The 13,258-nt window shown below is 43.8% G+C and overlaps 1 protein-coding gene across 1 annotated transcript in view; it reads left to right on the top strand.

Moving 5' to 3' along the window:
- BFSP2 (beaded filament structural protein 2) overlaps window positions 1-12,492 on the top strand; it is a 64,111-nt gene extending 51,619 nt beyond the window's left edge. Inside the window, exon 7 of the mRNA XM_082259500.1 lies at window positions 12,291-12,492. Coding sequence (XP_082115626.1) covers window positions 12,291-12,294 — 4 coding nt within the window. The 3' untranslated portion in view covers window positions 12,295-12,492. The remainder of the gene's footprint in view (window positions 1-12,290) is intronic.
- The last annotated feature ends 766 nt before the right edge of the window (window positions 12,493-13,258 follow it).

Raw genomic sequence — 13,258 nt, 5'->3', positions numbered from 1 at the left:
TGTATAAAATAAATAAAAATTATTTTTAAAAAATATAAAGCACACCTATGTAGGGTGTTATGTAGGATGAGCAGATGTATGTAAACAATAATGGAGCGACATATGTATGGTATCATTGGGAACGTCGGAGTGAGAGCAATTCTAGGGCCATAATTTTGTAACATGCTGGTCAGAGCTTTTTATTTTTTATTTTATGTATCTTTTTTATTAAACTGTTCAGCTAGGAAAACATTTGATGCACCTGTTATATTGTGTTGATTTATGAAAACCTTAATTTTGGAAATGCACCATTGTTGCACATTTTGGAAATGTACCATTATTACACTTTATTAAATGTAAGTTTATTTTTCTTTTTTTTTTGTATAATACACATTTATTTTGAACATAGTGTAGAGAAATTCTTTGAAGAACACATGTAATGTGGGCAGTGCAAGATGTAGGTGGGGCGTTGTGTGCGTGTGGCTTGAGTGTGGGCTGGGACACAGGGGGCTCCATGATCTCTTATTGCCCGGGGGGCCCATGAGTTGTCAGTCTGCCCCTAAGCCATTTTACAGGCACATTAAGGGCATCCCCAGGCACTATAGTTAAAGGAATTTTTCATTTTTATTGTTGCACTTTAGGCATATTTAAAATCACTGCGCCTGAAAAAAATGAATACATGTCCTTACGGGCAGTACACAGACCCCTTTTTTTATGGCCAGTTACTTGCATATAAGACTTCAAATTGGGCACTTTTGATTTTTCCTGTTTGGCTCCTATAGACTTCAATGGGGTTCGCCATTCAAGTTAGAACATTTCCCCTGTTTGGGAGTGGGGTGTTTGGCCAACCCCTATTTGTCATGTTACAACCAAAGACATTCATGTATTTTATTGGGATTTTATTTGATAGACCAGCACAAAATGGCACATAATTGTGAAGTGGAAGAAAAATGATAAATGGTTTTTAAAATCTTTTTACAAATAAATATCTGAAAAGTGTGGCATGCATTTGTATTCAGCCCCCTTTACTCTGATACCCCTAACTAAAATCTGGTGGAATCAATTGCCTTCAGAAGTCACCTAATTTGTAAATAAAGTTCACCTGTGTGTAATTTAATCTCAGTATAATTACAGCTTTTCTGTGAAGCTTTCAGAGGTTCATTAGAGAACCTTAGGCTCCATTCACACCTGGGCGTTTTTGAGTGTCTTCCAGCTCCAAAAACGCTCAAAAAAAAATGTTCCAAAACGCCCAACAAGTAAAACCCCATTCTTTTAAATGGCCCCTGTTCACATCTGAGCGTTTTGCAAAATGCCTGTAGCTGAAAAAAGTACATGAGCTTCTTTTTGGGCTGATTACCAGCGTTTTTGATAGATGTCAATGCCTGCCTCCAAAAACGCCTGAAAAAAACGCCTGAAAATCGCGGTAAAATCGCGGTAAAAATCGTGGTAAAACGCTACGCTCAAGTGTGAATGCAGCCTTAGTGAACAAACAGTATCATGAATGCCAGGGAACACACCAGACAGGTCTGGAATAAAGTTGTGAAGAAGTTTAAAGCAGGATTAGCTTATAAATATCCCAAGCTTTGAACATCTCACAAAGCACTGTTCAATCCATCATCCGAAAATGGAAAGAGATTGGAAAGAGGCTGGGCAAGGCATTAATCAGAGAAGCAGCCAAGAGTTCCATAGTAACTCTGGAGAAGCTGCAGAGATCCACAGCTCCAAAGCAAAACGCTATGTGTGGCGGAAAACTAACACTGCACATCACCTTGAACACACCATCCCACCGTAAAACGTAGTGGTTGCAGCATCATGTTGTGGGGATGCTTTTCTTCAGCAGGGACAGGGAAGCTGGTCAGAATTGATGGGAAGATAGATTGAGCCAAATATAGAACAATCTTAGAAGAAAACCTGTTACAGTCTGCAAAAGACTTGACACTGGGGCGTAGATTGAACTTCCAGCAGGACAATGACCTTAAACATACAGCCAGAGCTACAATGGAATGGTTTAGATCAAAGCATATTCATGTGTTCAGAGGCGGCTCTCTAATTAGGCAAATTAGGCGGTCGCCAAAGGCCTCGCACTCACAGGGGCCTCGCGGCCGCCTAATTTGCCGAGTTAAAGAGCCGCCTCTGAGGCTGGGCAGCAGGGATCTCCCTGCCATCAGCACAATTCTGACTCCGAGTCCCGGCCGATCTGTAAGCAGGAGAATCCGGGCTGTGATCAGGAGCAGCTCATGAATGGGAGCTCACTGACATCTCCGGATCACAGCCAAATACTGAAGTCGCGGCGGTGACACTTCCCCTCCCTCACAGACCACAGACGGGGGAGGAGAGAGATCTGCTGCCTGCTTCTGCTCCTCCTCCCGACCTCTCCACCTATGCTTGCCCCGCCCACACTCCCCGACAGTTTTCTCCTCAGAAGATGATGTGTGGGCGCCTGGGCGGGAAGATTGAAAACCAGGAAGAAGAAGAGGAAAGCTGGCACCTGATCCCTTCATCCATCCATCCATCCCTTTCAGTGAGTACTCTGATGATGATTTAAGGGGCACCCTTCCTCCATCTCTTTCCATTCCTTTCTTTCTCCCTCTTTTCTGTCTGTCCCCCTATCTATCCATCTGTCCCCCTATTTGTCCATCTGTCCCCTATCTATCATCTGTCCCCCTATTTGTCCATCTGTCCCCCTATCTGTCCATCTGTACCCATATTTGTCAGTCTGTCTCCCTATCTGTCCGTCTGTCCCCCTATCTGTCCGTCTGTCCCCCTATCTGTCCATCTGTCCCCCTATCTATCCATCTGTACCCATATTTGTCCGTCTGTCCCCCTATCTGTCCATCTGTACCCATATTTGTCCGTCTGTCCCCCTATCTGTCCGTCTGTCCCCCTATCTGTCCGTCTGTCCCCCTATCTGTCCATCTGTACCCCTATTTGTCAGTCTGTTCCCCTATCTGTCCATCTGTCCCCCTATTTGTCCATCTGTCCCCATATCTGTCCGTCTGTCCCCCTATCTGTCCGTCTGTCCCCCTATCTGTCCGTCTGTTCCCCTATCTGTCCGTCTGTCCCCCTATTTGTCCGTCTGTCCCCCTATTTGTCCGTCTGTCCCCCTATTTGTCCATCTGTCCCCCTATCTGTCCATCTGTACCCCTATTTGTCAGTCTGTTCCCCTATCTGTCCATCTGTCCCCCTATTTGTCCATCTGTCCCCCTATCTGTCCATCTGTACCCATATCTGTCAGTCTGTCTCCCTATCTGTCCGTCTGTCCCCCTATCTGTCCATCTGTCCCCCTATTTGTCCGTCTGTCTCCCTATCTGTCCATCTGTCCCCCTATCTGTCCATGTGTCCCCCTATCTGGCCATCTGTACCCATATTTGTCCGTCTGTCCCCCTATCTGTCCGTCTGTCCCCCTATCTGTCCGTCTGTCCCCCTATCTGTCCGTCTGTACCCCTATTTGTCCATCTGTCCCCCTATCTGTCCATCTGTACCCATATTTGTCAGTCTGTCTCCCTATCTGTCTGTCTGTCCCCCTATCTGTCCATCTGTACCCCTATTTGTCAGTCTGTTCCCCTATCTGTCCATCTGTCCCCCTATTTGTCCGTCTGTCTCCCTATCTGTCCATCTGTCCCCCTATTTGTCCGTCTGTCCCCCTATCTGTCCGTCTGTACCCCTATTTGTCCATCTGTCCCCCTATCTGTACCCATATTTGTCAGTCTGTCTCCCTATTTGTCCGTCTGTCCCCCTATCTGTCCATCTGTACCCCTATCTGTCCGTCTGTCCCCCTATCTGTCCGTCTGTCCCCCTATCTGTCCGTCTGTACCCCTATTTGTCCATCTGTCCCCCTATCTGTCCATCTGTACCCATATTTGTCAGTATGTCCCCCTATCTGTCCGCCTGTCCCCCTATCTATCCATCTGTACCCCTATTTGTCAGTCTGTTCCCCTATCTGTCCATCTGTCCCCCTATTTGTCCGTCTGTCTCCCTATCTGTCTATCTGTCCCCCTATCTGGCCATCTGTACCCATATCTGTCCGTCTGTCCCCCTATCTGTCCGTCTGTCCCCCTATTTGTCCGTCTGTCTCCCTTTCTGTCCGTCTGTCCCCCTATCTGTCCATCTTTACCCCTATTTGTCTGTCTGTCCCTCTATCTGTCCCCCTATCTGTCCATCTGTCCCCCTATCTGTCCGTCTCTCCCCTATATGTCCATCTGCCCCTATCTGTCTGTCTGTCCCCCTATCTGTCTGTCTGTCCCCCTATCTGTCTGTCTGCCCCCCTATCTGTCCCCCTATCTGTCTGTCTGTCCCCCTATCTGTCTGTCTGTCCCCCCATCTGTCTGTCTGTCCCCCCATCTGTCGGTCTGTCCCCCCATCTGTCGGTCTGTCCCCCTAGCTGTCGGTCTGTCCCCCTAGCTGTCGGTCTGTCCCCCTAGCTGTCGGTCTGTCCCCCTAGCTGTCGGTCTGTCCCCCTAGCTGTCCGTCTGTCCCCCTGTCTGTCCCCCTGGCCGTCTGTCTGTCCCTGTCTGTCCGTCCCCCTGTCTGTCCGTCCCCCCTGTCCGTCTGTCACCCCTGTCCGTCTGTCCCCCCTATCTGTCTGTCCCCCTGTCTGTCCCCCCGTCTGTCCCCCCGTCTGTCTCCCTGTCTCCCTGTCTGTCCCCCTGTCCGTCCCCCTCATGCGAGTACAAATCCTTCTTTTTTATTGCTATACAGACCAGGATCCCCCAGTTTCACTCCAGCTTTCCTCTACCCATCCCTCATCATCTTCCCACTCCCCCCTTTTTACTCCCTCCATCTTCTCCCCAACCCCATGGTTCCCAGTCCCATCCCTCTCCTATTCATCCTATGTAATTGCCACAGTACACATCCCACCCACACAAGCAGCAGTAATCAGCCTCTGGGTTCTTCCTTAAAGAGGAAGTAAACCCTCCTCTGACACTTTTACCTATAGGTAAGTCTATGATAAGGCTTACCTATAGGTACTGTAAATATCTCCTAAACATGCACCATTTAGGAGATATTTACCTTACATGCCGCCAGTGATGTCACTGGCGCATGCGCTCTGAAGGAACGGCCGCTCGTGCCGTTCCTTCAGAGTCCCGTGCCGTGACCGTTGGCTCCCGCGCGTGTGCGCGGGAGTGACGTCACCGCGGCTCCGGCCAATCAGATGGCCGGATGCCGCGATCCCGGAAGACGGGCGACTGCACATGTCGCCCGTCATACAGGTGAGTGAGCGGCACGGCGGGGGCTCGTTGTAAGGTAAGTATTTCATAATGAGCTAGTATGCGTGCATACTAGCTCATTATGTGTTCGTCTTTCAGGTTGTAAAAAAAAAAAAAAAAAAAGTTAAACAAGTTTACAACCACTTTAACATCTGCAAAGGGGGTGAGTGGGGCCTCATGTCTAAATTCTGCCTAAGGCCTCACAAAGCCTAGAGCCGCCTCTGCATGTGTTAGAATGGCCCATTCGAAATCCAGACCTAAATTCGATTGAGAATCTGTGGCAAGACTTGAAAATTGCTGTTCATAGATGCTCTCCTATCAATCTGACAGAGCTTGAGATATTTTGCAAACAAGAATGGGCACAAATTTCACTCTCTAGATGTGCAAAGTTGGTAGAGACATACCCAAAAAGACTTGTAGCTGTAATTGCAGTGAAAGGGGGTTCTACAAAGTATTGACTCAGGGGGGCTGAATACAAATGCATGTGTAGCCCTGCCCCCAAGGGGGTGGCCAGATGTATTCACATCCTCCTCTCTTCTGTTGCCCTGAACATGGTCCAACCCACCTGACACTATAGGTTCAGACATGCTGAATAATTAGACACTACCAGGTTTTAATAAAAGATCAGGTTTACTGACTTTGTTTAAAAGAATGAATAAGTAATCTCAACAACAAATAGAGTGAATAATCAAAATCCTAAATCCTAAACCCAAAGCTGTTTAGGATTCAGCACTCAGGATCTAATAGAGCAAAATAAAAGCACATGTATAGCATACAATTGTAAATTGAGGATTGATGTATCAAAAATCTGTTAAAAATCCCCTTAATGAGCAAGGCCTTGCTAGTCTTCGCCAGCAAGAGATCCTCTGTCTTCCAAGGGATGGTATTTGTAATCCACTGTAAAAGGTAGCGAACAATTGTAATCCACAGTAAGGATAACTTTTCAATTCTAATCCAAATTAAAGGAGAATATATGCTTCCGTACTCAGTTAAATGATATAAAATCTATGGGGAGCTGAAAATGAAAGGTGAGGCCTTCTGACCGCTACGCACTAATCAGCACTACAGTGTCCTATGGCGACCATTATATGTTAATTGCAGCTCTCTGGTTAAACTAAACTGCGTCACAGGCCTCCCCTGACTCTGTCCAGTAATACTGTATCTCGTATAAGTTGGATCTCTCTCACCCAATGGGATAGAATCTGTGTCCCGCTGTCCTTGTCACCAGCTTCCAACGCTCCTCAGAAGCACCCGCAGTCTCTCTACCCGCAGTGTCCTTCTACTCGGTCAGCCACCGAGTTCCATCCGCACACCGATCTCTCTCTTTGGTGTCTTTCCGCTAGGCCGCTGGCCTACTCTCTCTCTGTGCTCCGCAGCAGCTCTTTCCCTCCTCACAGCACACTGTCCTCAAGGCAAGAGAGAGAATCTTGATCCCACCCCTTTATATAGACACTCCCATCTGTCTCTGCGAATCCCAATGCTTCCTGGGAGGATAGCCCAATCAGACAAGGGACCCATAGCCTCCATTCTCTCCAGGACTACATTTCCCACAATCCATTATATCATTACTTTCCAGAAGCTTTAATAATAAAGATGCAGAACAACCCTGAACAGATTTAGATGAATCCGGTAACCAGGCTACACACGCCACACTTTTCAGATATTTATTTGTAAAACATTTTGAAAACTATTTAGACTTTTACTTCCACTTCACATTTTTGTGCCATTTTGTGTTGGTCTATCACATAAAATCCCCCAAAAATACCTGTACATTTTTGGTTGTAACTTGACAAAATGTGAAAAATTTAAAAGGGTATGAATACTTTTTTAAGGCACTGTACAGTATTATATTGAAGTTTACCATTTCTCAGATGTGCGTGCTGCATTCATTTTCCTTTTTTTAAGCTTGGTAATCCTGCCAGTAAATTTTTTTGTTTTTCAAAAGAACAAGCTGTCCTGCAGATTTAGAAGTTAGAGGGAAGAGACAACCCATTTATCACTGACAAGTATTCTTACAATGATCAGCTTTTTATTTTTGTAAAAACTTTATCCTGAAAGGAAAAACTGTTGCTGTAATTGCTTAAAAAAGTGTTAGCTGGAGTTTGGCTTCAATTTGTTAGTGTATCGAAATCTGTGAGTATATCAAACATTCCCCTCCTCCTAGACTGACAATGCTACTGTCCAAAGGTGTCTCTGTTGCTCCTTCATCCAAAGTGTAGGCACCCTAATACAGGAGGAGTTTTACTGGCTAGATCACCTGGGGCAAACAGAGTGGGAAAGCCTAAGAAAAGAAAACAAATTCAGCCGCCACATCTAATGACTGGTAAACTGCAATACAGTATATTACATTTTTGGTGGAAGATGTACCCAAAAATGAAATCAGGGGAATAAAGACTAATCATCTGTACCTGAGGTTTCCTTGTAGCTGATATTTTACCCAATACTGATTTGCCTTGTTCTCAGACTTGTATAAAGTACTCGAAATTTCTACTTGAGTAAAAGTACAAGTGCTCGATCAAAAAGTGACTTGAGTAGAAGTGGAAGTGCTCGCAGAAAAAGTTACTTAAGTAGAAGTACTAAAGTATTCAACATTTTTTTTACTTAAGTATTGCAAGTAGTTTTTTCAAAAAATTTGCTACTTAAGTACTAAAAGTAAAAAGTACCAGTAGTTTTGAAAAAAAAAATTCTACTCAAGTACTGAAAGTAGAAGTACAAGTACTGTGTTATGTAGTTATTAAAGAAAGAAGTCAAAAGTTTGAACATCATATTGGTTTTTATTATTTCAAATGATTTATTCAAATGATTAACCTGTGTTTGTTAGTAGTTTCTTGATGCACTTTAAGGCTACATTCACACCTGAGCGTAGCGTTTTTCGCGCGTTTTTTACCGCGATTTTACCGCGATTTTTGCGGCGTTTTTTACCGCGTTTTTACCGCGATTTTTACCGCGATTTTTGTACAGGCGTTTTTAGATTGAATAGAGATCAATGGAAAACGCCTGTAATCTGCCCAAAAAGAAGCTCATGTACTTTTTTGAGCGTTGGGCGTTTTGTAAACAGCGTCAAAACGCTCAGATGTGAACAGGGGCCATTGAAATGAATAGGATTTGTCTTGTTGGGCGTTTTGAGAGCTGATCCTAGAGCAGAAAAACGCCCCAAAAACGCCCCAAAACGCCTAGATGTGAACAGAGCCTAAGCGCTGTAGCACTATTTATTTGTTTGTTTCATATTTTCTTTTTATTGGAAAGATTTGGTATAGCAGCTTTTATTATACACAGCCTTTATTTTCGTATGCGCTGATTTACAAATGACATTATACACATTTTTTTGAGCTTTATGCAACCTGCCATCTACTGTTCTGGCAGTGGTCATTTTTTTAAAAGTAACGAGTAACTATGCAGCACAAAAAAAAAAAATACTTGAGTAGAAGTATCGAAATCATCGAAAAAATGTAGTGAAGTAAAAGTAGAAGTAGGAGAAAAAAATTCTACTCTAAGAAAGTACAGATACCGCATTTCGGTACTTAAGTACAGTACTTAAGTAGTTCTACTTCGTTACTATACATCTCTGCTTGTTCTACACTGTCTCTGTGCAGAGATGGCCATCTTGGTAGAAGAGGGGCTTGTCTTCCACATGTCAGACCTGTCCCCTGATCACCGGTGATCAGCTGACTGGTAGGGAGATATTAAAGAAGAAGCAGGAGAGGTGGAGGAAGCACAGACCTACAGACTAAATGAAGGACAAGGGAAAGATGCATGCACTGCCGGTCTTTAGGTACAGCAACCTCTCCAGCAAGGAGAACAGTGAGCAACAAAGTAGTGACATTTATCAAGTCTCACTCCAAATCTCAAGAGACTAGAAGTTAAATGCAGCAGTGCCTTAGATCAAAGATGTCAAACTCAATTTCATTGAAGATGGTTATACTTGGAGTGCACTACATACAGAGTGCAGAGATCAGGGATGCACTACATACAGAGTGCAGGGTTCAGGGGTGTTCTATGCACAAAGTACATGGTCAGAGGTGCACTTTGCACAGAGTGCAGGGTTCAGGGTTGTGCTGTGTATAGGGTTCAGGAGTGCACTGTATACAGAGTGCAGGGTTCAGGGGTGCATTCCATACAGAGTGCAGGGTTTAGGGGTGGGTGTGCTATGTACATAGTGCAGAGTTTAGGGGTGTGCAATGCACAGTATGCATCATGTAATTTCCACCACCTCCTCCTGTGTTCTGACCATTCTCACCCCAGCTCTGCACACATCTGCCTCCACACCTCCACAGCCATCATTACCCCCTAACACCCCTCCCTGTGCATTGGGTTCTAGTACCTGTGTAGGCAGATCTGTGTGCTCGGCTCCAGTACTAGTGAATTCAGTTCTGCCGTCCTGCAGGGAAATCCTTTTGTGAGATCTGTCCCCATTGTGCCTCTCTGTGCCCTGCCATGAGTGTCTGCAGGGATTCAGGAGAGCATAGCTGTTACTGTAAACACAAAAACCTCCCCCCAAAAGGACTCAGAGATATCCAACCATGGCTGCCATATTTTAGTAAACTTTTAAGGGCACACCCGGCCCTTTTATATCAGTTTAAACTTAGGCAAATCAGCGTTTACTAAACAATGGAACTGTTGAGAGGAGGGTGGAACAGCATCCTTCCAGTGTAACAAAATCAGTTTACGTGCATAAAAAAAAGCATCAGAAGCAGAGTGCGAGCATGAATCCGAGGATCAAAGCCATTCAAAATACCCATTAATCCAAATAGGAAAGAGAAGGAGGCGCAACACCTAGTGCATTACCGGTGGTCACCGTATAAAATGTTTTATTAAAAAGCCAAATGCATACTCACACACAGGAAGAATGTAAAATTGCATTAAAAGATTCCACCACACATGGAATGCAACACGTCCTGTAATGAGACCGCTAACGCATTTCGGGAGTCAAGCTCCCTTCATCAGAGTGAAGATTTGTTGTCTGATGAAGGGAGCTTGACTCCCGAAACGCGTTAGCGGTCTCATTACAGGACGTGTTCCATTCCATGTGTGGTGGAATCTTTTAATGCGATTTTACATTCTTCCTGTCTGTGAGTATGCATTTGGCATTTTAATAAAACATTTTATACGGTGACCACGGGTAATGCACTAGGTGTTGCGCCTCCTTCTCTTTCCCACTGTATATGTATCCCAGTTGGAGTTCCCCGCCTGAGGAGAGCAGCACACCGGTCTTCCCCTTCGGAGTGAGCACTTGGCTGAATTGATTGTTTACCCATTAATCCAACTTCTGGGGTCCGAAGCACAGGAAGATGAAGGGTGTTCTCAAGGAAAAGAAATAGGTCCAGCCAAAAAACTGGCAATACTGGATAAAACCAAAACATGTGGAAAAGGTCCCCGCCGAGTCCACAACGGAAACAAGTGGCGGCCGACCCAAGCCCCATGCGAGCCAATCTGGCCAGAGTGTAATGAAGATGATGAATATACATTTGAATTGAACAAGTCTATCAGCCGTTCTAATCACATCCTGAAAACATACCTCAGTGGCCTCTTTCCAACCCTCCTCAAAGAGCCCAGGCATCAGCATAAGCCATTTGCATGCTAACATCAGTAACATGTTTACAGCAGTGTCAAATAAACCTAATACAGGAAGTGTGTTACTGGACAGATCACCAAGTAAAAACCGAGAATAAAAAACAAAAAAAAAGAAAACTAATGTGGCCCCCACATCTAATGATTGGTAATCTGCAATACATTACATTTTTGGTTTATTACCACTTTAGGTATCTCTGTAGGCATAATTAATTTTATAACTAACCATCCCCAAATTTAGGAAACCTATTTTTATATTAGTTACCTAGTCTCTTTAATACAGAAATCCTTTTTTTTTTTTTTTTTTGGTCCTGTGATATCACAGTAGGCGCATTAGCTCTTCACCTCATGGACAGCTCTATGCTGCCAATCACAACTCCTGTGGGTGGGGTTGGGCATGTCCTGCCACTGACAGGCAGTAAAGAGGAAGGTTATCAGTCAGGAGAAGGTTGTCCTTCCTCCTCAACCTACATAAGCAGTAGTCACATGGCTACAGAACTTTAGCCAACATTGTAGGGATTTGTAGCATTGCAATGTAGAATTTTCTCTCTCTAGGTCTAGGAGGAAGTATCACTTACTGGCAGGATCACCAATTATTTATTGTATCTTTAAGGGGTTTTGTTTTTATAAGTAAACACATTTTTTTATCTCCCTGAGGTTCTACAGTAATGACTGTTTTTGCTATAGGCGGTTGTTAGTGCATGTGTTTTTAAATGAGGATTAATCCTTGTTTGTATTATATCCTGTGTAAAGAAGCACAGGAGATGATGATGCTATACAGCTGTGGCCAAAAGTTTTGAGAATGACACAAATATTAATTTTCGCAAAGTCTGCTGCCTCAGTTTTTATCATGGCAATTTGCATATACTGCAGAATGTTATGAAGAGTGATCAGATGAATTGCAATTCATGTAAAGTACCTCTTTGCCATGAAAATGAATTTAATCCCTCAGGGCCCCCAAGAAAGCCCAGCAAGCGCTAGGAATGTCTCCTACAGTTGATTCAGCTGCGGGATCGAAGCACCACCAGTGCAGAGCTTGCACAGTAATGGCAGCCGGCAGGTGTAAGTGCATCTGCATGCACAGTGAGGCGGAGACTTTTGGAGGATGGATGGGCAGCAAAGAAGCCACTTCTCTCCGGGAAAAACATCAGGGACAGACTAATATTCTGCAAAAGGTACAGGGATTGGACTGCTGGTAAAGTCATTGCGATTGCAGTGGTCTTGAAAAAGAAGGGTCAACACTGCAAATATTGACTTTTTGCATAAACGTAATATCATTTTCAATAAAAGCCTTTGACACTTATGAAATGCTTGTAATTATATTCAGTTTACCATAGTAACATCTATCAAAAAGATCTAAAACACGGAAGCAGCAGACTTTGTGAAAATTTATATTTGTGTCATTCTCAAAACTTTTGGCCATAGTATAAAAAGTATTATTGTTGCTATTACGTATTATTATATTGTTATCTTGTAAAATATGATTCACCACATCACTATAAACATAACCATTGCTTATTTTTGTTGAATTTTTAGATGATGTTTTATACAGCAATCAAATAAAGGCAATGCTCACAATCAAGATGATTAAGTGCAATGGAATCGTTCTGTGATAGATTTGGCTACACCAACACTAATCTGGTTTCTGTTTTGTTTGTGTGCAATCCAATTTAATTTGCTTGCAGGATTAAAAGTGTTGTATGAGAAATGTATTCAAATAAAGTAATTGGAGAGATTACCCTGTTATATTTCTCCTGTTAAAACGGCATACTAATAGAACTAAATGTAGTGCTTATCCCCAAAGGGGCTGCTGAGAATATGCCCAGGTCTCTCTGCAATGGTACAGACAGAGGTTACCAGTCACAAGCACAGTTCCACACAAACCAACCATTCAGACTCAGTCTACGGTATGTTCTTTTAGTATTTATGGCTGAAGAACTTTAACAGGAGAGGGGTTTAGGGTCACAGGATAAAACATTAATAGCAATCAATGGGAGGAAAAATTTCATAGTAGAAAAATCCTAGGAAAAATCCATTCAGGAGCAGGCACTACAATGCCAAATTCGGTGCTACTTACTAGGTCCCAAGAGCTAACTGCAACTCAGCCTCCACAGGTAGATCCTAAGTGATAGAGATAAAATATTTTTCTCTAGACCAAAATTTCACAGCATAGCCCTCCAGCAAAAAGTCTATTAGCAATCTGCTTTAGGTGCTCATGCCAGCTCCTGCTGAGACCCAGACTGCAATCCTTTGTCTCAGTAACTCTCTCCCAGGAACAGCAGCCCCAGAAGTACTGAAACCCTCCCTGGAGAGGAAAGAACACTTTGCTCAGGCCTCATGAACATGTATTACCTCTCAGACACATTTTGTATACCTCCTCCAGGGATTGGCTGAAGCATGATAAATATTCATGCTGACTTTTTGAATCTCCCTGCCCTATATTCTGGAAGCTTCTTTCAGAAGCAGGTGGGAGATATCAATCACCTAGCTTATGAAACCCTGAA

This window comes from Pelophylax lessonae (assembly GCF_965119305.1).
Source record: "Pelophylax lessonae genome assembly, chromosome: 5".
Classification (NCBI taxonomy): Eukaryota; Metazoa; Chordata; class Amphibia; order Anura; family Ranidae; genus Pelophylax; species Pelophylax lessonae.
This window is presented reverse-complemented; position numbering and strand designations above follow the sequence as displayed.